Genomic DNA, 27,076 nt, shown 5'->3' with positions numbered 1-27,076 from the left:
ACAAGTCAGTTCTCTGTTCTACCCTGCGTGGTTACAGCGAACCCGTATATACAAAAATTGCATTTACCACTTATTGCTTAGCTAATAAAAAGTACATAGTATACAATCGGTGACTCAGTGTTATATTTATCCTGATACCAGATTCGATTGACGTAACCCTTAACACAAGGTCAAAGTAATAACACGTTCAAGTACTTAAGACGTTGACTTGAATCTAGGTTGTGCCGTTAGATTGAGAAAATTAACTAAGGATGAATATTTGTGTTTAGAAGTCAAAATATCATAAACATTTAAAATGTTTTTTTTTGGTCAAGGTTGGTAGTGTGCTTGAAGAAGAACAATTGTAGAAATAGGCGGGGTTTATTACTGTGGCAACCCAATGAGAGGACTGGAGATGTGCATGTCAGCGTAGCATCATGGGTAAGATAACACATACATTGCGAATAAACATTAAAAGACAAATCACATTTTCTCTGATGATTTCACGCCTACATTTCCTCAAGAGATGTCATAACACGCCATTTTTAAATATTAACATTTCAAAACTTAACTACAATTCATATGGGTCTTTCTCAATATTTAAAGCGATGGGCTAACTAAATCTTATTGAATGTGAGAACAAGTGAGCCTAGGCTAGATTATGCACATGGAGTAATGAGTAGGGTTCTGTTTTAAATGCATAAGTAATTTTTGAAAATCTTTTTTTATTTAAACAAATTCTGCCTTCCAAATTAAACTAGACCGAAAATTCAAACATATTTTATGGGAAAGAGATGTTTCTGGACGATGCATTATCAAATTAAAGCAATTAACAAAATTAGAGTCTATCCACCAATGAGTTTATTGAATATAAAACAAAAACAGAATTGATGTCAAAGACATGACCTTACAGCTTGTCCAAAAACAGTTATCAAGAAAAGAATGTGTCATTACAATAACACATAATACATTTTTTTTGCAATGGCATTTGGTAACTGGCAGTTGTTTGTACAATTTGGCCCAGCAGATAAACCAAGTCAACAGTATGGCCTCCCTCTCAATAAAAAAAAAAGAGCCATGTAATTCAATACAAACAGTTGTTTAAAAAAAAACTTGAACAATTAATAAAATCTAAAAGAATGCATCAAATACAAGTGTTTTTCTGTATTGCATTACAGAATGTTTCATGAAAGAAAGCACCAAGATAAATAGATTAAAACAAAAACAAGACAAATCAGCAACATAAAAACAGGGTTCAGCCAAAATATCACAGTGATATTTGCAATATAAAATGCATAAAGATTGGATAGGTAATTTAAACATCATGGAGGCGTTTTACAAAATCTATGGAATAAACATTCTACGGGGGTGAGAAAGCTATGCAATAAACAAACCTGGTAGGGAATTTGTCACCAAACAAAATTTAAAAATAAATCTATTGCATGTGATAACACCAACTTTTTGCTGAGTGCATTTAGCCATATAATACACATACATTGAAAATGTTGTACATTGAACAATATATACACAGAATAATACAAAACCAAGGTTATTGCTGTATAACACATACATACTTTGATATGAAAAACTGATGTTTTCCTTTTATAGGGAAAAGAGAAAATCAGGAATACAGACATCTGTACCAGGCCATAACACAAATGCCCCGAAGAGGCCACTAGCGGTGTCCATATTTGGCAGACCAGTCTGTGCGCCCATGGATGGCCTGTACTGGGGGGCGAGACCGTAGGCCAGATGTAGTCTTGGTGGGTGACGGCACATAGGATGAGGCACCCACCTGACTTCTGCTTGACGACCTCCAGGTTGCATAATCTGTGACAGCAGGGACAAGCCACATTATTACATTACTAAACAGCACTAAGCCTGGGTTGACAACTGTGCATTGAGACTACAAAGATCACTCACTTGATGCTGCTGAGTCCCCTATAGGTCCAAGTTGCACTCTTTGACCGGCAGAGTCAACCTCTTTTTTGAAATAGGATGGTACATATCCAATTGGAAGTGTATTTGAACCTGCGATTGGGCCATCAAAGATAAAAGGACATTCAAGTTACATTTTTGCTGCAAACACAGACAGAAATCATCCTAGCTTTTACCACAGCCCTCTGTTTAGTAAAGGTGACAGGACGTTGGTCTCAACCCAAACCGTTACCATGAGTGTTTCTGCTAGGAAACGTCCCTCCTACAGGAATACTGCTGCTGCCCCGGAGGTTGCTTTCACTGTAGTCTTTGTTGGAATTTATTGCCATATTCTTTTTGGTACTTAAACCTGCAGGTGAGATATGAGAGATTAGGAAGTAGGAGTTGAGAAAGTTTGCAATGTAACTTAATTCACAACAAGACAACAAGACTAAATCATCATGACTCAGCAACATTAACAAATCCTTAGATTATCATTGATAAATCAAGTGATGAAAATAATGTAGTTTCACCCAGATTAAAAAAATTATTTGCCATTCTATATCAGAGCATATGTCTCTGATTTGGTAGACAAATGGCAAATAAAGCGAGTTCAAAGTTCAATGATAAAAAAGTCTCAATGCCGAATAATGAGTGACCCCATTTTATGATATACATAAGCAGTAACTAGACGTTCCTTACTGAAAATATGAATTTGTAAAGGTGGTCATGTTTCTGTATTTTCTACCTGGTAGATATCTTGACTGCTTCAAGTAATGCTGTTTGGCAGAGGCTGTCCTCAAAGGCTCCTGGTAGGACATGGCCTTGTTCAGATTCAAAGGTGCATTGTCACCTGTCGACACCCGCCCCTTAACTTTGGGGTTGCTGACATCCAAAACATTTCCGTTCCTGAAAGACAAAGCAGAAATACATAAAGCCTTTATCTGAAAATATCAAACTGATAACACATGGGGACAGTCTCACCTGCTCAAAGTCTCCTCTCTTCGTTTTTCAGTAGGAAAGTTTGTTTTGCACAGAACACTTAGAGAGGTCAACTCTGTGTCCTCAAAGTCCTCCCAGCCGTCACCCTTTAAAAGGCCTGAGCCATGGCCCCATCGCCGGCATCCTCCACCCTTAGGTTTCACCTGATAGCTTAAGAAGTTGGCATTTTCAGCCTCCTGGGTCAACTGGAAAAAGGAAATAGTGTATTAACAAATAAGAAAAATGGTTCAATTACATTTCATCAACTTTGCATGCCTTGCCATTGAATTGTGGATGAATTTAACAAGGTATTCTAACATCTAATGACATGACTACACTGATGACAAGCATTCGTGCTCAGCTAGCCCTGGTTGATGACCGCAAACTCACCTGGCTCGGCAAGCTCTTATCAACAATGTAAGGTAAACGGGTCAGTGGGACTCTCGCAGTCTCCTCCTGCTTCACAATGCGGTTGGGCTGCTCTCGCAGCAGCTCTGTGTGCCTCTGGTATAATGGAACCAGGGTGGGGGCTCGCTCGATCTGTTGCAGGGGCCTGGACGAGGTGAAATGTGGATTTGGGGTCACTGACTGGGGAGGGGGCACTGGTTTGAGCAGCAGTGGTTGTTGCTGCTGTGATGGTTGTGGAGGTAGAGGACCAGGCTGAGGCCTGCCCTGCTCCAGGATCTGCTGAGGAGTGCCCAACGCCTGACCCACGTAGAAGTATGAGTACCTGAGGGCCTGCAAATGGAGAATAAAATGATTGATTGGTTTCCATTGAGCCCTAAGCAGGACATATTAATCAGCCAACATGCCATTAAATGTTAGAATATCTACAATTGTTTAGCTATGCACAAGCTAACATAGCTGTAGATCTATTAATTATTTCAGTATTCACCAGTCTATTGGTGGATGTTAAAATAACTATTCTATGGATGCATGCATGTTCATATCGGTCCATTCTCAACATTTCTTTTAGTACAGTTTATAACAGAGATATGTCCCAGCCAGGGTTAGCTACCTGTGCAGAGGCTGGCCTCTTCTTAGGGTCCCACTGGAGTAGATCTCTCATGAGGTGGATGGCCTCAGTACTTGCGCTGGGAGTCAGACTCCTTAGATTACTGGGGACACATTGAGGCCAGCGGAAATTCATGGCTAACGACAACTGGAAGCCCTCTGGCCAGTCATTCTAGAGGAAGTGGATTAAAACCTATTATTGAAATGCTTAAATTTCACCATACAGAAATAAAACAGAACATTTAAAAAAATCTTATGACAAATTAAATTAATTTCAAAAGCATGTCACACAAAGACCAATCACATCTTCAGTGAGGTTTGATTTATGCATTTAACAACACCATGAGACATTCTACATGAAGATGTGAGGACAGTATAGCTTATAGTCAGGTTGATATACTGGATCTAACAGCCCCAGAGAACAAGGCTACCTTCTTCGGAGTTCCCAAGACTTGGCAAATTTTGAAGATGGTGTCCACTTCACTGGAGCCTGGGAACAGAGGCCTGAGGGTGTAGAGCTCTGCCATAATGCAGCCAACAGCCCATTGGTCTATAGGAGAGCTGTAGGTGGTGGACCTCAGCAGCACCTCTGGAGCTCTGTACCTGGAGATCAAATCAAAGTTTGTCGCATACACAGATTAGCAGATGTTAAAGCAGGTAACTAACTCCAGCAATGCAGTAAATGTCTAAAAGAACCAGCGTAATACACAAATAATTCCACCCTCCCCCCCCAAAAAAGAAGAAACAAATATCAGAACTAGCAATGTCAGAGTTCGAGATATACTTGGGATGTATAGACAAATAGGGAAACCTTTACTTTTTCCACATTTTGTTACGTTACAGCCTTGTTTCAAAATTGATTAAATGTCCCCACCCCTCTCAATCTACACACAATACCTAATATAATGACAAAGCAAAAACAGGTCATTAGAAATTGTCGCAAATTCATAAACATTTTTTGTTTTAATATTACATTTACATAAGTATTCAGACCCTTTCCTCAGTACTTTGTTGAAGCACCTTTGGCAGCGATTACAGCCTCAAGTCTTCTTGGGTATGATGCTACAAGCATCAAGGTTTTCATCAAGGATCTCTGTACTTTGCTCCGTTCATCTTTCCCTCGATCCTAACTAGTCTCCCAGTCACTACCGCTGGATAACATCCCCACAGCATGCTGCCACCACTATGTTTCACCGTAGGGATGGTGCCGGGTTTCCACCAGACGTGACACTTGGCCTCGGCCGCCCAAAGCGTTCAATCGTGGTTTCATCAGACCAGAGAATCTTGTTTGAGGAGTGGCTTCCATCTGGCCACTGCCATAAAGGCCTGATTGATGGAGGGCTGCAGAGATTGTTGTCCTTCTAGAAGGTTCTCCCATCTCCACAGAGGAACTCTGTTACTCAGCTCTAGGAAGAGTCTTGGTCGGATCTAAACTTCTTCCATTTAAGAATGATGGAGGCCACCGTGGGTATTGTGTGTAGAATAAGGCTGTACCGTAACAAAATGTGAAAAATGTCAAGGGGTCTAAATACTTTCCAAATGCACTGTACATAAAGTGAGTAATCAATTGGTTTAAATCAAATTCAAACAGTATAATGTTGTAGGAATGCTAATCTTATCTTTGTCTAACTACAGAAACTATTTTTATAACAATAGACATTAGGTAAACATTAAAGTGAACAGTGTTCAATGACTACATAGAGCAGCAGTCTAAGGTCTCAACACAAGGAAGGGAGAAAGGCTTTATAGGCTGGTTGATGCTCCACATGAGAAAATACAAGAGGAATCATGTTGTCACAAGCTGACAGAAAAGGAGACCAATAAATTCAGATTGATCAAGTTCTGTCTTACTGATCAATCACAAAATGGTGTCATAGACACATCATCTGAAGGTAACAAAACTAACCATCTTGTTGAAACATAGTCTGTGTACGGCGGCCGAGATCTTATCTCACGGGCAAGCCCAAAGTCAGCTATTTTCACCAGCTCTGGTCCCATGCACAGAAGGTTCTCAGGTTTCATATCCCTGTGAAAAAACCCTGAGGGGAAAATCATACAGCGAGCATACAAAGTAACAAGTGTACCTCATTTATAGAAAATGTGCAACTAAAAAAAATCTCCATGCTAGTGTATTACTCTGATAAGTGGATCATACCATGCTTATGAATAAATGCTAATCCCTGCAGTATCTGGAACATAATATTTCGCACAGCAGATTCAGGGAACAGTCGAGACCTGTAACATGATACAAATAACAATACATGAACCATGATTTTGACCTGACATACTGAGAAAAAGTATCCCCAAAGCATTGAACCCATTTCAAATAGCCTATATTTAGGCTGTGTGAATCAATTATTTTTATTAAATAAAAAAGTTACTTACCTGTCTTTCATTAGTTGATACAAGTTCTCCTTCATGTATTCAAACACAAAGTACAAATGGTCATTTTCCCGTATAACCTCCTTGAGTTTGACCACATTCGCATGGTTGAGTTTCTTCAAGGACTGAAAGAAGGAACAAATTAGATGGTACCTCAGCAATCAAGAACAGGCATAAAGAAATCACCTCAATCTGTATATCATCAAAAACAGCTCTGCAACACTCCATGTAAGACTTCGATACATAAAACGTTAACACATTCAAGGCCTGACACAACAAAACATTTTTTGTTCAAAATCAAAACATGGTTTGACAATCAAAGCACTTCCCAGTGGTCACTGGCCAGGATGTCATCGTAAATAAGAACTAGTTCTTTATCGACTCACCTGGATAAATAAAAGGTCAGATTATATATTTTTAATAACCTGTATATCATCTTGGGTACAGTGTGGGAGAAGACTGGTATTTCTAAAAGTGCAGCAATTAGTGATTGTTTATGCTTTTTAATGTTTTATGGAAACTAGGGCAGCTCAACAATGTCAGACCCCAGTGGCTTGTCAATCTGGATGGAAAATTACTGATAATAGCACACGATATTGCCACATCTTCAATTTAAGCCTACTAGAAAGTGTGTGCCCTCAGGCGTGGAGAGAAGCTAAAGTCATTCCACTACCCAATAACAGTAAATCCCCCTTTACTGGCTCAAATAGCCGACCAAGCAGCCTGTTGCCAACCCTTAGTAAACTTCTGGGGGGAAAAAACGGTGTTGTTTGACCTGATACAATGCTATTTCACAGTAAACAAATTGACAGACTTTCAGCAAGCTTATAGGGAAGGAGACTGAACAAGCACAGCACCTACACAAATGACTGATGATTGGCTGAGAGAAATTTATGAAAAAAAGATTGCGTGGGCCGTCTTGTTAGACTTCAGTGCACCTTTTGACGTTATCGATCATAGTCTACTGCTGGAAAAACTTGTGTTATGGCTATAACAGCTATAATGTGGATAAACAGTTACTTGTCTAACAGAACACAGAGGGTGTTCTTTAATGGAAGTCTCAAATATAATCCAGGTAGAATAAGGAAATCCCCAGGGTAGCTGTTTAGGCACCTTGCTTTTTTCAATCTTTACTAATGACATGCCACTGACTTTGGCAAAGCCAGTGTATGTATGGGAATGACAACACTATACACGTCAGTTACTACAGCAACTGAAATGACGGCAACACTTAACAAAGAGCTGCAGATAGTTTCAGAGTGGGTGGCTAGGAATAAGTTAGCCCTAAATATTTCTAAACAGAAAAACATTTTATTTGGGACAAATAATTCACTAAACCCTAAACTAAATTGTGTAATTAATAATGTGGAAATTGAGATGACTAAACTGTTTGGAGTAACCCTGGATTGTAAACTGTCATGGTCAAAACATATTGATACAACAGTAGCTAAGATGGGGAGATAATAAAGTGCTGCTCTGCCTTAACAACACTATCAACAAGGCAGGTCCTACAGGCCCTAGTTGTCACACCTTGACTACTGTTCAGTTGTGTGGTCAGGAGCCACAAAAAACGACTTAGGAAAATTGCTGTCTGTCTGAACTACTGGCACACAGCTCAGACACCCATGCATACCCCACAAGAGGTCTCTTCACAGTCCAGAATAGACTATGGGAGGCACACAGTACTACATAGAGCCATGACTACATAGAACTCTATTCCACATCAAGTAACTGATGCAAGCAGTAAAATTAGATTTTAAAAAATTAACACACCTCATGGAACAGCAGGGACTGTGAAGCAACACAAACATCGGCACAGCCACATGCACACACACAGTAACATACACATGGATTTAGTACTGTAGATATGTGGTAGAGTAGGGGCCTGAGGACACAAAGTGGGTTGTGAAATCTGTCAATGTATTGTAATGTTTTAAAATTGTATAAACTGCATTAATTTTTCTGGACCCCAGGAAAAGTAGCTGCTGCCTTGGCAGAAGCTAATGGGGATCCATAATAAATACAAGTCACAGTAAACGGGTGAAGCAGGACTCAGTTTTCCCATGCACTGGACAGTATGGAGGCAACTTTCAGCATGCCATATTTTCTTAGTAGAAGGGAAAGTCATTATGGGTCTTGGTGGTGGCACATGCCATTTACAGCTGACATTCCAACTAAGATCCCTCAGGGGCTGGATTATTCTAATATGCTGCTATGCTTCTTTGGTACCAAGCTCTAAAGGAAGGAATGAATGTCTGGCACAGGACCTAAAGTTCAAATCCAAGGGCAGTACATAGAAGAATCACCTTCTAGATTACTTGTGCTGGTTTCTGTGGTTCTGAGCTGAGGTGGAATTGAAAGTCATACAAAAACTGTAACAGGTGAAACAGTCAACAGCTGTGGTAGGTTGTATTTAATATGTTTCCATGTTTTGGAATCAATAGGTGGAGCATTTTACCCACAAGCATCATATCTGGAAAGGACCACTTACTATGACCTCACGAAGATTCATGCATTCTTCCCATGAGTAGAACTTTCTCTTCATTCTGAAACAAATTTGCAATCATTCACGATTAGCTTAACTTAAAGGGATATTTTGGCAATGAAGCCCTTTATCTACTTTCCCAGAGTCAGAAGAACTAATGGATACCATTTATGCTAACTTGCATTAGAGCAATGATTACTACCAGCAATAGCGCTAACGCTACTTAGCAACTTCCTTGGGAAGTAAAACTGGTACCCACAAGTTCATCTTACTCCAGGGAAGTAGATAAAGGGCTTCATCGTCAAAGGGCTTTATTATCCTTTTAATAAAAAGGGACAGACATCATAGATCCTTTTGATTATAAAACATACTGGGACTCTTATTTGATATAAGTTTGAGTCATAAGAGATGAATACGTAGTGCGTAAAATATATGATTGAAAACACTAAACATGTTCATAACATAGGCCTTCTCTATTTCAATCTCAAGACAGAGAAACAACCAACATCATGGATTTACACAGCTAATAATGGCTAGTCCAACATTACTATCCGTTCCAGCTGGCAGATAGCCGCTGATACGTTGGTAGTGAGGGATACTGCATGATTCTGGCATGTTCTACCTGCCCAGAGTCAGACGAACTTGTGGATAACATTTTTAAGGTATGTTAGCGCAATGACAAAGTCTACAGGTACAGTAGCGTTGCTTTTACAACCAACCTTTACTTGGCAATAGGCTACTTTCTCAATTCCTGACTTGGAAGCCACCTCTGTCTTCTAAAATTCCATGGCTAGTTGCAGGTGGTTCGTGGGAATTTAGAAAATGCTCTGTTAAATAAAATAAAATGTTTTGCTCCATGGTTGAAAATTTGCTGCTTACCCTAAACACTACCTACATATCAACAGCTATCCGCCAGCTGGAACAGATAGTAATGTCATACTAGCCATTGATTTATTAGCTTGGATTTATGCTGCTCGTCTGCGGCTGACCCACACACTTCCTGTCAAAGCTATAAATAGAATCCAGACGCTTTTATGGTGCCGCCCAAAGGTACCGTACCCACCAAGAGATGCTTTTTTTATCAGCTAAATGGGTGGGCCTGTCAGTCATCTGTGCACTTTTATTTGTCGAATACATCTGTCTAGCCAGCTGTCAGCTTAACCACACGTACTGTGGGAGTGGCCACCTGCTAATGCCATTCTAGCAAATCCAACAAGCACCGGCAGCTCATTTTACAACACGGCTTAGCAGCTACAACCACTTGTAGGCTAAAGCCCTTCAATTTAGCTACCAGAGGATAATATGTAGCCTACACTAGCTACCATCCCTGCAAGGATGGACTGGATAGGCACACAGATCAGACATATTTTTTCATAATAATAATATTTCAATGACAATGTGCCCTACACTCACTTCTTAATGGCAACTAATTCCCCTGATTCCAGGCTGCGGCCGAGGATGACTGAGCCGTAGGTGCCATCCCCGAGCTGCCTGAGAGTGGTGTATCTATTCATGGCGCTGCCCTCTCCTCGCCATTGCCTAGGGGAAGATCAGATCACTATGGGCAGGGGGAACACAGAGGTGGCAGGCTTGAAGCCCCCTGCATCTGTTGAGTGTAACCAGATTTTCCTGTGACAACAGCAGTGGACCACAGGCACAGCTGTAGGACTCATGTTGTCATGGGCTTCTTGCCTCTTCCTGAGGAAAAGGGATGGGATGTCATTAGAGGAAGCCATAAAACCAGCAATGAAATCACAGAGGGAAAATATACACTTGGTAAATGCTAACTACCTTCAGCACCTAATTTAGGGATGCAAATTTCGGTCAATTTTGCTGCCGACTAACTGACCCTCAGTAACCTTAACAGGTCAACAAATATTTTTTACCCAGAAAATACTATGCATGCATACAAGGAACGGCCAATTTAAATTAAGAGCTTAATGGAAACATGCAACAATAGAAAGTCTATCATCTTACAGTCAAAATTATATAGCTTACTGTTGAGCATGCAAGCTAATAGAAGCTAATAAAACGTCATTTTCAAACATTTGTCAAAAGGCAATTCGCGGGAAAACACCGTTCTAAACAGCGCACGGTTCTAAACAGCGCACATGTGTCAGAGATGAAAATCTGTTAGACATTTTGAAGGAGGGGGCATCTAATAGCAACAACTATGATTAGTTGCTAATATGACTAGGATTAACGTTAGTTGCTAATATGACTAGGATTGTGTTTTTAGCTTCTGAACAAGGAAAGAAAGTTGACATGAAAACCAATAAAACAGGAAAGAAATGCTGGTTAAAGGCATGAGGAAGTCTCTAAAATAATTGCCTCCACGTTTCTGTGGATGGATTTTGGCAAGGCTACTTTGAATCAGGATAAAACATTATTTGAAGTAAAGTAAAAAAGCCTCAAGCTCACATTGCATAGTGGTGGGTGAAAGCCTGCCTTACCGTTGACTATAGCCTATGCACTCGAATGGCAAATGGGAGGCGCGCTTTAATTACGAGTTGAGATGGATAAATAAAAAAAATAACAGTTTTAATCGTGGCCAACACAACAGTTAAACACGCGATTGCATTTATAATTGTTATTTTTTAGGCAATGACTAAATCGGCTCTATATGCTGGCGCGTGTGATAAGATACATGATACATGACCAAAATTATGCAAATGAACTTGGACTGTTAAGCATGACAGGCCAAATGTATTTTCGTTAAAGGTTAACATATCTAGCGCCTATTGATGAAGGCATCGGTTTTCTAAACGCGAACACGCATCGCTTGCGGTACGGTTTGGAAACATAAGGAATATCTTCCATATCCGCGAGAAATATTAAATAGAAAACGAAAGGTTAAATTACTAGGGTTAGTGTTACCACACAAACAGACCGGAGGCAGACCACCTGTGTTACAGTAATTAGCTATCTACCATGCTCCGAACACCGGTTTATGCGAAGAAGGCCTCCAGAAACCAGTTGCAACTGAAAACTACTGTGGGCTGCAACTGTCGGTAGGACACTACTAATTAAGAGTACATACTTTGAGTCTAGCTATTTCATCATTAGCTAGCTAGTGACCTAACGTTACCAAAATACATGCATAAGATTAAGTGTAAAAAATAAACTGGTAAGATTTTACCATAATGTCATGTTTACATAGTTAGCAGTACTGTTAGATAACTTACTGCTGCAACAAGAAACAAAACAATACTGCAGCGAGCTAACGTTAACGCGTTGGTTAGCTAGCTAACGTTAGGAACACGATCAATCTTTGATTGCTGCTAATAATGACAAAAACAAAGAGTAAAAGATGCTCACCCACTCTGTTTCAACTCGATGAACAAAGCATCGCTGAACTCCAATAGTCAACCACCCTCACATAGGCCCATCAACAAATCACAGCTGCGCGACCACCAAGGCAAGGGTGTAGCAGATTTGCGTATTCTTCTTCAGTGGTGTTTGGCAACCAATGTTATATTACCGCCACCTACTGGTATCATGGCATTCAAACATTTTGTTTGTGCATGCCACCACCTACTGTGCGGTAGTGTGTGGTCGATGACATTACATTTTGTGACACAAAAATAAAAAGAGGGAAAAAGAAAAATGCACCACCAACTAACCCTACAATATATACCACTATTTCATCAAATTATCCTACACCAGGCCAACGGCCTGGGAGGACGGGAGTCTTTCGTTCAACACACCTTGTAACTCTTGTGATTTATGTAACATGTCTGTAGTACAGTTGATAACCATGACAATGAATGCTAAGAAGCCAACCTTACTGAAGCACAAATTCGTATTACTCTGTATTGGCCTAGATCCACTACTCACTCTTGACCTATCATCCAATACTCTCTTCACTGCCTCAGCATCGGACACCGTCTGTTCTACTCTCACCCTGCCAACCTCAACCTGCCTCACACCGGGCACTTCTGATCCCTAGCAACATGGGCACCCCCACAATTGACACACATCCACCGATACTACAAATTCCTTTGTCCCATGCCCTCCTGCACACTTCTCACATCTCAGAATCTCCCTCCTACAGACTGCTGCAACCTGACCATGAGCTTGACATCTAAAACACCTTAGTGGGTTCAGCACAAAAGCTGTCACAGAATAACTGACATATCCTAACATGACTTTGTCTGGTAAAGACTCTACTTCATAACGACAGACAGTGTCTTCTCAGTTTAACCAGGTTCGCCACAGGTTCTGCGTCGCTGTGGCGAACCTAGACACAGCGAATCTTCCATTTCAGTTGCTCCACCTCAAGACTTAACTCCACCCCAGTAATCACTCCTTTCAAAGGTGCCTGCTCCGGACAGCAACACTAAATCATCACATTTTTTAAATTTAACTAGGCAAGTCAGTTAAGAACTAATTCTTATTTACAATGACGGCCTACCCCGGAGAAAAACCCTAACCCGGCGCCGCCCTATGGGACTCCCAATCACGGCCGGTTGTGATACAGCCTGGAAGATGCCAATTGTTGTGGAAATTCTTTCACAGGACACTCAATGTTAATATTAAATGAATCACTCTTTATTGTCAGCAAGCTGGAGAGGTCACAGTCAAACTTAGATACATAAGTACCGGTCTGAAGTGAGATCTAAAAAGGGCGTTCCTTACATAGAGACTTATATACTGCTATCTAAACCTACATACACATTAATACTTGGATTGGATCCCACATGTGACTGGCTCCGTCTCTCTCCCCCCCCCCCCCCCCTCTCTTTTTTTTATGCTCTACACTTGGTGCTTTCAAGACAACTGGGAAATCGGAAAAGAACGATGTCAAATCATGATGTCAGTGATCTTCAGCTCGGAGTTAAACAAAGATGCCCGAGTTTCTGACTTGGAATTCCGAGTTGCGTGACCATTCAGAACGAGTTTCCCAGTCGGAGTTCGTTTTTCCCCAGAGTTCCCCGTTGTATGTAACGCAGTGAAGTCGGAGATTTCCGAGTTCCCAGTCGTTTTGAACACAGTACAAGTACTCAGCTGTTCGAGGCAAGTCGACGAAATGGCTGCATTTCTGCGATCTCTCAAATTTCCCCGATGTGTTGTCCGTTTTTCTGACCGTGATCTGTAGACACTCATTTGAATACGTTTACGGACAACAGAAGACCACGATGGTAGCTCAATGTCGTTTGCTATGGCTAAGCCTTGCACATAGGCAGTTGTTATCTAGCTAGCTAGGCTAACGTAGCTAGCCAGCAAGTATGGTCACTAACGCCTACTGCTTTGCTGGTGGTTGCATGACCTGTCTCGTAAACACGAAGGATACGAACTAACTCGCTAGTCAGCTACCGATACTTAATGTATTGATAAATTAAAATGGCCAGGTGTCAACAGATGAATATACATACTAGCTAACTGTTTGACAAATAAAACATGGCAATGGCATGCTAAACCCTGCTTGCTTCTTTAAGTAGCCAACTCCACGATTTACGACGGAGTTGAGGGCAACTAGTTTGGGCGGATTGGAGCTCCGACGTCCGATACGTTTTTATAAACATGTAAAAAACGACGGATTTCAGCAACCGAATAATAGCCTGCATTTACCCACGACAGTGTCCTCTGTGTAAATTAATGCTATTTCGTGCGGAAATACACATTTTTGATCACTTTTATGTGACATAGAAACTCCAGTCCGCCGCACACGTCGCTGTTCAAATTCATCATAAATCGTGGAGTTGAGTTTGCAATTGTTTAGGTAACGTCAACTAGCTAGTGCCATGTTGGGGATAGGTGAAGCCAAGAAAGGGTGCTTGTTTGTTTGCAAGCTAGCTATTGTGGTGCCAAATTTGTTTGAATAATAGTGTTGTTAACTTGTGCATTTTTTTTTTTTTGCATGCTCACACCTCAAAGTAACTTAAACATTGATCACTTTTTCCTTCCTTGAATATTGGTTGGGTGTGGTTTGTCTGTCTTGTCTAACCGCTTCACGTCCATAAACACGGCTTGTAATTTGGGAGAATGTCTATCAATATTTGCTGATGATTTAAGCCCTATTTGTTAAAACAGTCAGACACTCCACGTTTGATAGTCTGCCATGTTTAGGCCTAGTTGCTTTTTGGTTTTTTTAACAATACGTTTTTTTTCTTCTGCAGGCTGAAAGCATTATCAATTCTCGTGGCATTGTAGAAGATCATGACGAGGATAATGAAGTTTCTGACTCAAACCTCCAAGTAAGATGGCCTATACAAAGGTCTAAACAATTGTCTCAGGACCGCTCTGAGTGATAATGAAGAGTTTAATAGAAATCCATATTGGCAGTTTTTTTTGCCACGATAGCATACCTATACACTCAGTTGTGAACAAAGTTTACAAGATTGAGGGTTATTGCATTTTGTGTGTACACAGGGATTGACATTAAAGTCTGAAATGCACTTGTCAGGAGTACTTTTTTGGTTGCCTGAAGATCATGATCAATTAGCTATTTACACGCAGAAATGCCATATTATATTGCCTGCCTTTCACCTGCAAATAGGGGAAGAATCAGATCAGTACTGGAATTATTTTTTATTTAGTTATCAGTAAAAACATTCTCAGAGCAGGCTCAACTTGCCAGACTGCCATAAATTGTCTGTCTTCCACTTAAACAATGTGAAGGAACCAGAAATATCAGTTCTAGGCTCCTGGAATTCTTTGCAGTATTCTATGTATTTTTTTTAATGGGGCAACCTCAGAGCATGCTAATCTTGCAAGACCGCTCAGTTCACTTAGGGAAACCCTTAATGTTAATCACTTATACACTGTTGTTCATGTGACTAGGTGGAGCTCAATGTGTTCAGGGCCCAATGGATGTCTGAACTGAAGCCCAACTCTGGGTCCAATGGGGGGAACAGAGGACTGTCGTCAAGAGCTGCAGACCTGAGAAGAAAACAGGAACTGGCCCGGGAGGAAAAAGTAAGCTGTTTTGTTAGAGCCATTTACAATGAACAAAAATATAAACGCAACATGTAAAGTGTTGGTCCAATCATGAGCTGAAATAAAATATCCCAGAAATGTTCCATATGCACTAAATGTATTTCTAAAAAATGTTGCACATACATTTGTTTACATCCCTGTTAGTGAGCATTTCTCCTTTGCCAAGATAATCCATCCACCTGACATGTGGCATATCAAAAAGCTGATTAAACAGCATGATCTTTACACAGGTGCTGGGGACAATAAAAGGCCACTCTAAAATGTGCAGTTTTGTCACACAACACAATGCCACAAATGTCTCAAGTTTTGAGGGAGCGTGTAATTAGCATGCTGACTGCAAGAATGTCCACCAGAGCTGTTCCCAGAGAATTTTATGTTAATTTCTTGACCATAAGCCGTCTTCAGCGTAGTTTTAGAGAATTTGGCAGTACGTCCAACTAGCCTCACAACCGCAGACCACGTGTAACCATGCCAGCCCAGGACTTCCATATCTGGCTTCTTCACCTTCAGGATCATCTGAGACCAGCCACCCAGACAGCTGATGAAACTGTGGGTTTGCACAATTGAAGAATTTCTGCACAAACTGTCAGAAACGTCTCAGGGAAGCTCATATGCGTGCTCGTAGTCCTCACCAGGGTCTTGAACTGACTGAAGTGTGCCATTGTCACTGACTTCAGTGGGCAAATGCTCAGCTTCAATGGCCACTGGCACACTGAAGAAGTGTGCTCTTTACAGATGAATCCCGATACATTTTATCGATGGCAATTTGAATGCACAGAGATACCGTGATGCGGTCCTGAGGCCCATTGTCGTGCCATTCATCCGTCACCATCACCTCATGTTTCAGCATGATAAATCACGGCCCCATGTCCCAAGGATCTGTACACAATTCAGTGCTTCCATGGCCTGCATACTCACCAGACATATCACACATTAAGCGTGTTTTGTGATGCTCTGGATCGACGTGTACGACAGCGTGTTCCAGTTCCTGACAATATCCAGCAACTTCGCACAGCCTTTGAAAAGGAGTGGGACAACAATCAACAGCCTGATCAACTCTGCAAAGGAGATGTCGCAATGCATGAGGCAAATGATAGTCACACCAGATACTGACTGGTTTTCTGATCCACACCCCTACCTATTTAAAAAAAAAAAAGTTATGTGACCAACAGATTCATATCTGTATTCCCAGTCTTGAGAAATCCATAGATTAGGGCCTAATGAATTTATTTCAATTGACTGATTTCCTTATGAACTGTAACGCAGTAAAATCTTTGAAATTGTTGCATGATGAGTTTTATATTTTTACTATCATAGAATATTAGTTTTACACCATATTTTACTGCCTGCTATCAGCATCATCTTCACTATCGTTCTCAACGTTTGTTTCTTTGTCTTAGGCCAGAGAGTTGTTCCTAAAAGCTGTTGAGGAAGAAGAAAATGGAGCTGTTTATGAAGGTATGTCTGAGACGAGATGTGCTACACAAAATTTAATTTGTATTTTATGGTCAAAATGATTGACCTTTAAATGTATCGTTCACCCAAATTACAAAATTACACATTGGTTTCCTTAATCAGTAAGCAGTCTATGGACAAGGTATGACCGCAATCCATGCTTTGGTTTTATTTCCCTGCAACATGGTACCATTTAGAATTTTTTGCACATCATGTTTAAATCATCTTAAAGTATGATTTTAAAAGTAATTACGATTTCAAATGTTAATATTGGTACCATGATTTGAATGGGATTATTGTGTGGCTATAGTTGGGATTGGGAATAATGGTTTTACACAAAATAACAGCTAAACTTTTTCCCCTCCCTAATTTGCAGCAATTAAGTACTATCGCAGGGCAATGCAGATTGTGCCTGACATTGAGTTTAAAATCAACTACAGTCGTTCTCCTGATCCAGATGGTGGGTAAGTCTTAATATGTTGGTATACAGTAACACTACAATGATGACTACATACTGAAAGTGTCATGCCTCTTTTCCATACAAGTTCTACCATATGAATGATACTGCATATCTGTTTCCTAGCAATGAGAAGGACATGGATGGTGAAATAGAGGATCTACTGGCCTACTTCCATCAGCAGCTCATTCTGCAAGACAACTCTCTGAAGATATGTGTTCCTGAGGTGGAGATGACTCAGATGCACATCTCAGGTAGAGTTTCTGCAATAGTTAGAAAGGAACAATCCCCACATCCAATAACATTAAAGTTATGTTGGCAACTCTCATGCTACCACAGTGGTTTATTAAGATGCACCAGCATACAATGTTTCAATCCCAGTGGGATCTTGGTCAGGATTGGAACCACTCAATTAACCACTGTCTGGGAGAATATTGGATTTGCACTACTCAATTAGTATACTGGATTTTCTGTCTGGCCTTTACACAAATGTTGATGGACTTCTATACATTACATCATCTCTCTCACTGTCAGTCTGTTCCTTTGGGTTTCTGTCCACAGCCCTGCCTCCAGAGGTCTTGATATACATATTCCGCTGGGTTGTGTCTAGTGATCTGGACCTGCGTGCCCTGGAGCAGCTCTCCCTAGTCTGTAGAGGCTTCTACATTTGTGCTAGGTTAGACCAGTCATTACAAATCCAACATATTTTAAATGTACTTGCCACAAACATGGTTTTGATTAAGTTTAATTCATGCTGAACTTTCTAGTGCTGTGAAACACTGTCTATACACTATCAAAACATGCTCCTGAATGATGTATTGTTTTTTTTAAATGAAACAGATTGTTATGCCCTTGGTGTTGATTTCTCCTCAGGGACCCAGAAATTTGGCGTTTGGCCTGTCTAAGAGTGTGGGGCCGGAGCTGTACCAAACTGGTACCCTTCAACTCCTGGAGGGAGATGTTTCTTGAGAGGCCACGTGTGCGCTTTGATGGTAAACACTAAGGAATATTACTTATCATCCTTAGAGAAAGAAAAACCCTTCTAACATATGTGGATGTTTCATATACTTCTCAATTTTCTCAATACCAATGCACAATTGCCATGTCTAGCAAAGGTTGCATAGCTAAAACTAGATTGGTCCCATTTGATCAGATGCTTGTTATGTTTGGTAAATTCAATGTTGACTTTGCAGGTGTTTACATCAGCAAAACGGCATACATCCGTCAGGGAGAGGAGTCCCTTGATGGATTCTACAGGGCTTGGCACCAGGTGGAGTATTACAGGTCGGTGCTTCAGTCAGTCACTAGTGTCCTTGTTATGACATGCGAATGACTGTACAGTCGGACAAGACTAGCTATACTGTTTGTGTCCCCAGATATCTGCGTTTCTTCCCTGATGGCCAAGTCATGATGCTGACCACGCCTGAGGACCCACTGGTCACCGTTCCTCGTCTGCGTAGCAGGAACACCAGGTATTTAAAATGCAACATACACTGGCATCCAAGTCTGGGTAACACATTTGAGGGTAATAGTGTGTTTTTAGATGGTCACAACAGTTGGATTTGTAACATTCATGGCTTTTTTCCCTCTACACAGGGTGGAGTCCATTATGTGTGGTCATTACCGTCTGTCGCAGGACACAGACAATCAAACCAAAGTCTTTGTTGTTGTCTCCAAGAGAAAAGAAGAGGTGAGTGAGAGAAGTTACAGCATTGGACAGGGATTAATTGATGTGGGAAGGTATTTGCATATTTTGTTTTCCTGTTAACCCCTTTTTCTCCCCAATTTTGTGGTATCCAATTGGTAGTTAGTCTTGTCCCATCGCTGCAACTCCCATACGGACTCGGGAGAGGCGAAGGTTGAGAACCGTGTGTCCTCCGAAACACAACCCAGTTTAACCAGGAAGCCAGCCACACCAATGTGTTACAGGAAACACCGTACACCTGGCAACCGTGTCAGCATGTATTGCGCCCGGCCTGCCACAGGAGTCGCAATGGGACAAGAACATCCCTGCGGGCCAAACCCTCCTCTAACCCGGACAATGCTGGGCCAATTGTGCACCGCTCCATGGGTCTTCCGGTCGCGGCCGGCTGCGACAGAGCCTGGACTCGAACCAGGATCTCTAGTGGCACAGCTAGTGATGCAGTGCCTTAGATCACTGCGCCACTCGGGGGCCCGTTTGTTTTCCTGTTATACCTTAAACCCAACAAGATAGTCAGTTTCCTTACCTATTAACTGGTGCAGGACACAGGATAGGATAAAATACTTTTTGGACTCGTCACTGTTCACAGATGATTGAAGAGTGCTTTGGCTGTCCAGTTCTTACTGTCACTTATCTCTGTGTGTGTGTTCTCTCTTGACAGAAGGTGGCAGAGTACCAGAGAAACTCTCGGTTTTGCCGGCGGAACCCAGCGGCGCCTGAGACGGAGCACAGCTTTCACGTTGGACTGCAGCTGTCGTCTGGCGGGCGCCAGAGCTTCAACAAGCTGAATTGGATTCACCATTCCTGCCACATCAACTACAGGTGATACACTGGGAAGTTAGGGTTTTGATTTGACACAGCTCATTCAATGAATGTCATTGCAAGAGAGAAAAGTGATTGGGAATTTAACTTTTCACTGAGTTCTCAGGTGTATCCATCTCCTAAAGCAGCATAAATGTGATTTTGTTTTTTTTAGATCCACCGGAGAAACGGTTGTCACTGCCTTCGACTTGGACCAGATGTATGCATCTTTCTTCTTTGCACGTGTGAAAAGCTACACAGCATTTTCTGAACGCCCACTGTAAGGAAGCCTAGAGAGAAGAGATAAACGTCACCACCCAACAGTTTACACAACACTTAAACTAAATGCATATTTCTCTGCCTGTTGGCTTTGGGCTGAACTATGATTTTTAATGAATGTATACCAATCAACCTGCATCTGATTCTAAACTTGTGTGTGTGCCGCATAGCCATTGTGTCTATGGCTGTCACAGAAAACAAAAATTATTCTACCGATTCTTCTTTTGAAGACTAGTCTAGTAGATACACTACTGATCAGTATGATGACATAAAATGTCAATAATAGATTTTTCACCCATTTCCAACAATGAATATGACATTGTTTTTGTGAATTCTCTAGTAATATATTTTCTCCCATATGGTAAATCAACTGGAATAAACAAAAGTGGGAACTGTGTAGTTTATCACTATAAGGCGCACAACAAAAGCAGAACACTGATGGAGTTCCTCTTACCACACCCCCAATCGTAATACAACACTCTTCCTCGTCCCGAACACACATTTAAATTATTTCATTCTAAATCACTTTTCTTGACCAGGGCACACATAATCAATCCACTTATTGCATATTCTATGAACCCAGGGCTGAAATGGATTTAGATTAAAACAAATTTGATTTACTATATGTTTGTATCATATTACAAAATGTCAAATAAAAATTGTAAAGGCTCTCTTTAGTGATATTTATCTAAATGGACTTGATGAAATGCATAACCTCAAATCAGCCTACCTCTGATTTGATAATGGTGAAATGAATGGTAAAATCTTGTCTTTTCACATGACCTTTTGATAGTGTGTCCTCATAAGCGTCATAAATAACATTGCCATGTTTTCCAATCCTGTTGTTTTTTTTAAATCTTCAGAGCCATCATTTTTTTATAACCCATGGATCAGTCTATTGAAAAGTATTCCCCCAGGTGATAGTTTGGTCACATACCAGGGAAAATTAGCATATAAGAACAGGAAGAAATCATCTAGGATTTGTGACATGACAATCCCCACAAGCTTCAAATTATGATTACTTATGGGGTGATACGTATCTATATTTAAATAATAGGCTTACTGTATGATAGCTGGCTTAATAATAGGAAGGTGTGAAAGATGTGTATAGGGAATATCATTGTAAATGATAATTGCAATGGGGGTGATAAGATCCTAGTGCTATTTATTTAACTAGGCAAGTCACTTAAGAACAAGTTCTTATTTACAATGACAGCCTACCCTGGTTATTGAGGAAGCAGTACTGGCTTTGACTTGATCTAGAACGATGCCTGAAATACATCACAGGAGATAGACAAAACATTAAGGATTTTATTATTTCCAATCTAGGACATTACAAATGCAACAGCTTCGAGACTGGCTTTACTTGCATTGTTAGAAAGCTGAGAATATTTTTTTTACAGACTACTGTAGATACACTACTGATCTTGCAGTCCATTCCCAGATTGGGAGAACATGAGAATGTCATGCTGTTTCATTCTCAACTAGACAATTATTTTATCATTTGATTACATACAAACAGCTAACATAGCACTTCCACTTTTCAGTATTATGTGGCTGTAAATGTCTTTCAAAGAGAGACATCTCTACAACATAATTTGGTCCCTTTTGTAATTAAGGCATATGTGGACTACAATACAACACCATAATTAAGGGAAAAAGTTAAACATGTACAAACATAAGTAGCAACATCTATTAAGGAAATGCTTTGGAGAAAATCACATTCAAACGTCATGGCTTGATGTAAGTGAGTGAAAACAAGGAGGCAAACACTTGAGTGTAAGAGAGGTGTTGGTTTAAAACAGCATGAACCATGCACATATATATCCAAACAATATTAAATATGATACAGAATTGTGAGTTTAGTTTGTACATTAAATGTATTTATTATTTTTTGCGTTCCATGGAGTTGAGGTTGAAATTCAAAGAATACAGGTAGTACCAGTAATACTAGGGTGACCTTGGGTAAATAGATACTGAGAATATGAGAATGTGTCATACCAGAGGCTGAATTCTGAGGGTGGAGTGGACACCTTTATCTACTTCATCATACTTCATTAATTTTCAACACAATCCATGACATTCTCAGTGTGATTTTTGCTGCATAATATGTTGCGATAAAGTAGGTCATAAATATACAAACTGGGAAACATTAAATAGAAACTAAATTGCTACTGTAGAGGAATGGTCTTGTGCAGTAGCTAGGGCTCTCAGACACCCATAACTAAAATATTACGTAATTGCATCTGTTCATGAGAGATTAAGGCTCTCATAAAATGTCCTCGTACATAAACTATTGTTACAACAACGGCAATATCTAAAGCAAGACCTAAAATATAAATGACAATTTCTAATATTTATCGTTCACAGAATTCATTGTTCTGATCAGTGCCATTTGATGCAAATACTTTCAAATCTGATCAACTGATGGACAACAGACAAAGCTATTATTGCAACTGGTTTTGAGCTATAGCTCTCCTGAGTCATGAATTTACAGTGCAGGCGAACCTCTCTAAGGAGAGTTTCCATACTCACTGGATAAAGTTACTTACTGGATAAATTTGACACTGTGACAGTGTTCTCTATGCACCTGGTAGCTCCAGACGACGAATACATAGATCATGTTAAAAAGGAGTAATTCAACTTATCACGCACATGCAGAAGAATCTGACCCTAGTAACATTCCAGGGATCATTTGAGAGTGAAAGTACAGTCTTCACAGGTGTTTACCTCATTGCTGTATCTAAAACTTTAAAAGGTGCTGGACACAATGATCTCATAGTTTATATGGAATAAAAAAAAGCCACCAATCCGTAAACCCATAATGCAAAATCTAAAAGAACTAGGGGGTTTGGGGCTCCCTCACTTTCAGAAATATTATTTGGCTGCAAACATTCATAATATCATGTTTTGGATTCAGCCTCTTGACTTTAACTCCAGGGTCAATTATACAATCTAAATCCTGTATGGCCACATCAATAAGAGCTATCGTATGCTCTCCCCTACCAGCTCCATTTGCTACCTTCAGTAAAGATTACCTGGTCAGACAAACTCTCAAGATATGGAATAACCTAAGGCTGAACCTAGATATTAGTGATATTCTTGCCTACTCACCTTTAGTTTTTAGGCTATTTCCACCATCCCTTGCAGACAAAGCTTTTGATATATGGAGACAAAATGGTGTGAAATCACTCAGTGACCTCTATAAAGATGGCACCTTTGCATTATTAAAATTTCTTTCAAATACATTCAATTTTCCAAATGCCCATTTCTTTAGATACTTACAAGCCTGAGATTGACCCAATATATATATATATATATCCCACAGGTACCATCTCACACCATTTTGGGTGACATATTCAACACAACGCCAAAATTATGCCTATCCACTGTGTATGCAAAATTATGAACTTTTGGCACTCCATGCCTACAATCATTGAGATAAACTTGGGAACAGGATTTAGGATTTTAAATTTAAAAAATATAACTGTGAGCAGCAATGAACGGGGTTCACAAGATGACAAAAAGGACAAGATCAATTGGATAACAAAGCAAGCACTCCATCATGTAGAAACAATATCTTTACGTGCAATCATGAGTCTAAATACAAAATATGGAGTGAATCTGACATACAGTGCCTTGCGAAAGTATTCGGCCCCCTTGAACTTTGCGACCTTTTGCCACATTTCAGGCTTCAAACATAAAGATATAAAACTGTATTTTTTGTGAAGAATCAACAACAAGTGGGACACAATCATGAAGTGGAACGACATTTATTGGATATTTCAAACTTTTTTAACAAATCAAAAACTGAAAAATTGGGTGTGCAAAATTATTCAGCCCCTTTACTTTCAGTGCAGCAAACTCTCTCCAGAAGTTCAGTGAGGATCTCTGAATGATCCAATGTTGACCTAAATGACTAATGATGATAAATACAATCCACCTGTGTGTAATCAAGTCTCCGTATAAATGCACCTGCACTGTGATAGTCTCAGAGGTCCGTTAAAAGCGCAGAGAGCATCATGAAGAACAAGGAACACACCAGGCAGGTCCGAGATACTGTTGTGAAGAAGTTTAAAGCCGGATTTGGATACAAAAAGATTTCCCAAGCTTTAAACATCCCAAGGAGCACTGTGCAAGCGATAATATTGAAATGGAAGGAGTATCAGACCACTGCAAATCTACCAAGACCTGGCCGTCCCTCTAAACTTTCAGCTCATACAAGGAGAAGACTGATCAGAGATGCAGCCAAGAGGCCCATGATCACTCTGGATGAACTGCAGAGATCTACAGCTGAGGTGGGAGACTCTGTCCATAGGACAACAATCAGTCGTATATTGCACAAATCTGGCCTTTATGGAAGAGTGGCAAGAAGAAAGCCATTTCTTAAAGATATCCATAAAAAGTGTTGTTTAAAGTTTGCTACAAGCCACCTGGGAGACACACCAAACATGTGGAAGAAGGTGCTCTGGTCAGATGAAACCAAAATTGAACTTTTTGGCAACAATGCAGAATGTTATGTTTGGTGTAAAAGCAACACAGCTGAACACACCATCCCTACTGTCAAACATGGTGGTGGCAACATCATGATTTGGGCCAGCTTTTCTTCAGCAGGGACAGGGAAGATGGTTAAAATTGATGGGAAGATGGATGGAGCCAAATACAGGACCATTCTGGAAGAAAACCTGATGGAGTCTGCAAAAGACCTGAGACTGGGACGGAGATTTGTGTTCCGACAAGACAATGATCCAAAACATAAAGCAAAATCTACAATGGAATGGTTCAAAAATAAACATATCCAGGTGTTAGAATGGCCAAGTCAAAGTCCAGACCTGAATCCAATCGAGAATCTGTGGAAAGAACTGAAAACTGCTGTTCACAAATGCTCTCCATCCAACCTCACTGAGCTCGAGCTGTTTTGCAAGGAGGAATGGGAAAAAATGTCAGTCTCTCGATGTGCAAAACTGATAGAGACATACCCCAAGCGACTTACAGCTGTAATCGCAGCAAAAGGTGGCGCTACAAAGTATTAACTTAAGGGGGCTGAATAATTTTGCACGCCCAATTTTTCAGTTTTTGATTTAAAAAAGTTTGAATTATCCAATAAATGTCGTTCCACTTGATGATTGTGTCCCACTTGTTGTTGATTCTTCACAAAAAAATACAGTTTTATATCTTTATGTTTGAAGCCTGAAATGTGGCAAAAGTTCGCAAAGTTCAAGGGGGCCGAATACTTTCGCAAGGCACTGTATAGTTCATTAGAAGATGATTGGAGATGATTTTCAGCATTAGCGCTACATATGTAAAGAATGAGTTGGTTTTGATGGACAGCCATTCTGAGCACCACACGAGGGATGGAAGTTGCCCCCATCCCCACAGCTAATTGGGCAACTGTTGCAAAAATATAAATTCTTAGTAAGGAAAATACTGTAAATTAAGAGGACTGAGACATTGAGGATTATAATAAATACCGCTTTGATGTCATACAAGCAAGTGAAACACCCATGAGTCCAAATGTGCATGTCATATTTCCGTATAATAAAACTCATGTCAAATAGAGTGTCAATGTTTATGATCACTATGTTTGGTGTACAGTTACAAGATGACATGGCGTCATACCCTTGGTTGTTCTGAACAGAATTACCCTGTTTGTCTATTGTGAAGAAAATTATCCACGGTACACACACCTGAATGCACACGTCTCCTTTTTATGCACATCAAAATGCATGTTTCCCTGAATTGCATTGTGAAAGCATAACACTGAAATATCGTATTTTATAACTTAGCTAGTCATGTTGGCAATAGAACAGGATCCAAATAATGCCCACCTGACCCAGACTGTGATTTGTAGTGGACCGTTTTTGGATTACGTATACAAAAACAGTAACTGTGTGAGGGCGGGGTTGAATTGTTGTGTTCCAAACAAAACTACAAGTGAGCTTGGTCTAGTTCCTCAATGGCACAGCTAGGAGAGCTCAAAAAAGCACCACATAGTTGTTGACTCTTCTTTGAGTCATAAAAGTGCATTGGAATTACTTAGGAACAGTGCTTATTTCGGACAGGTGTGTGGCCACCTGGAGATACCAGTTAGTTCTCTCACTCAAACCCATTGTAAAAATGTTTTGTCTTATGTTGCACCTACCCCACATTTTCCAGGAATCCAGAGTTTTTTCAGATTTCGTTATCAACAAATGAGGCAAAAAGTACAGTAAATGTCAAATGCCCAAAGTCTAATGTAATGTCTGGATTCATATTTGTGTCAACTGTTGTGACCTCACTTTTTGGTCACTTTTTGGTCTTTTTGGTCTAATAATTTTCCCTCGAAACTGTACCCTTTCAATTGCTACCATGGTTATGCACATGATTTTTTGGAATGCATCAACACTATTTTCTCCAACTCTTTAGGGACTATTGTGATGAGTCCAAAAACCACATTTGGAGTGAATATTACTTTTAGTTCATGAGATTTCTTTATGATTATTTTAAGCATTAGCGTTGCATTGTCAAAAAAGTTCATTGTTAATCGTTTCCTTATTTTCTAAGATTTCAATGACAAACTTAACATGCTCCATCATGGTAATGTCTTTGATGACCCTAAACAGTTTCAAGTTCAAGTGAAGAGGGATTTCCTCTCTTAACCAATCCCTTAACGTAGTTTGAGAAAAGCTAAGATATGGGCCTACAT

The 27,076-nt window shown here is 40.2% G+C and overlaps 2 protein-coding genes across 5 annotated transcripts; one reads left to right on the top strand and one right to left on the bottom strand.

Moving 5' to 3' along the window:
- Nucleotides 1-813: 813 nt before the first annotated feature.
- LOC110502705 (serine/threonine-protein kinase ICK) lies at nt 814-13,448 on the bottom strand. 4 transcript variants are annotated; one of them, XM_021580951.3, is made up of 14 exons: nt 12,077-13,448; nt 10,172-10,456; nt 8,765-8,819; nt 6,277-6,398; nt 6,047-6,126; nt 5,798-5,930; nt 4,323-4,494; nt 3,896-4,063; nt 3,268-3,615; nt 2,881-3,083; nt 2,645-2,805; nt 2,150-2,266; nt 1,903-2,010; nt 814-1,809 (listed from the first exon to the last, which is right to left on the bottom strand). In XM_021580951.3, exons 2-14 carry the CDS (start codon nt 10,270-10,272, stop codon nt 1,655-1,657), a joined length of 1,923 nt encoding a protein of 640 aa, XP_021436626.3. In that variant the 5' UTR covers nt 10,273-10,456; nt 12,077-13,448; the 3' UTR covers nt 814-1,654. The 4 variants fall into 4 exon arrangements, with proteins under 4 accessions (XP_021436626.3, XP_021436627.3, XP_090073369.1 ...); XM_021580952.3 differs by having other exon boundaries at nt 12,081-13,422; XM_090217243.1 differs by having other exon boundaries at nt 5,798-5,917; nt 12,081-13,422.
- A 50-nt stretch (nt 13,449-13,498) lies between these two features.
- On the top strand, nt 13,499-21,062 carry LOC110502706 (F-box only protein 9). Its single transcript, XM_021580954.3, has 13 exons — nt 13,499-13,899; nt 14,878-14,955; nt 15,542-15,676; nt 17,098-17,155; nt 17,529-17,616; nt 17,736-17,863; nt 18,171-18,285; nt 18,483-18,601; nt 18,803-18,893; nt 18,986-19,081; nt 19,206-19,299; nt 19,973-20,133; nt 20,288-21,062. Exons 1-13 carry the CDS (start codon nt 13,897-13,899, stop codon nt 20,394-20,396), a joined length of 1,275 nt encoding a protein of 424 aa, XP_021436629.1. The 5' UTR covers nt 13,499-13,896; the 3' UTR covers nt 20,397-21,062.
- Nucleotides 21,063-27,076: the final 6,014 nt, after the last annotated feature.

The sequence above is a fragment of the Oncorhynchus mykiss genome, chromosome 23, assembly GCF_057628025.1.
Source record: "Oncorhynchus mykiss isolate SJ-2025 chromosome 23, ASM5762802v1, whole genome shotgun sequence".
NCBI classification, from domain to species: domain Eukaryota; kingdom Metazoa; phylum Chordata; class Actinopteri; order Salmoniformes; family Salmonidae; genus Oncorhynchus; species Oncorhynchus mykiss.
This window is presented reverse-complemented; position numbering and strand designations above follow the sequence as displayed.

What these genes read in the sequence shown, in the direction of transcription:
- LOC110502705 (XM_021580951.3), bottom strand. Translation starts at nt 10,272, where the DNA reads ATGAATAGATACACCACTCTCAGGCAGCTCGGGGATGGCACCTACGGC. An exon ending in TGAATCTTCGTGAGGTCATA is followed by an intron (nt 6,399 to 8,764) that starts GTAAGTGGTCCT and finishes TCCTTCTTTCAG; the next exon opens with TCCTTGAAGAAACTCAACCA. An exon ending in AGGGGACTCAGCAGCATCAA is followed by an intron (nt 1,810 to 1,902) that starts GTGAGTGATCTT and finishes CTGCTGTCACAG; the next exon opens with ATTATGCAACCTGGAGGTCG.
- LOC110502706 (XM_021580954.3), top strand. An exon ending in AACTGGCCCGGGAGGAAAAA is followed by an intron (nt 15,677 to 17,097) that starts GTAAGCTGTTTT and finishes TCTTTGTCTTAG; the next exon opens with GCCAGAGAGTTGTTCCTAAA. An exon ending in GGCTTCTACATTTGTGCTAG is followed by an intron (nt 18,286 to 18,482) that starts GTTAGACCAGTC and finishes ATTTCTCCTCAG; the next exon opens with GGACCCAGAAATTTGGCGTT.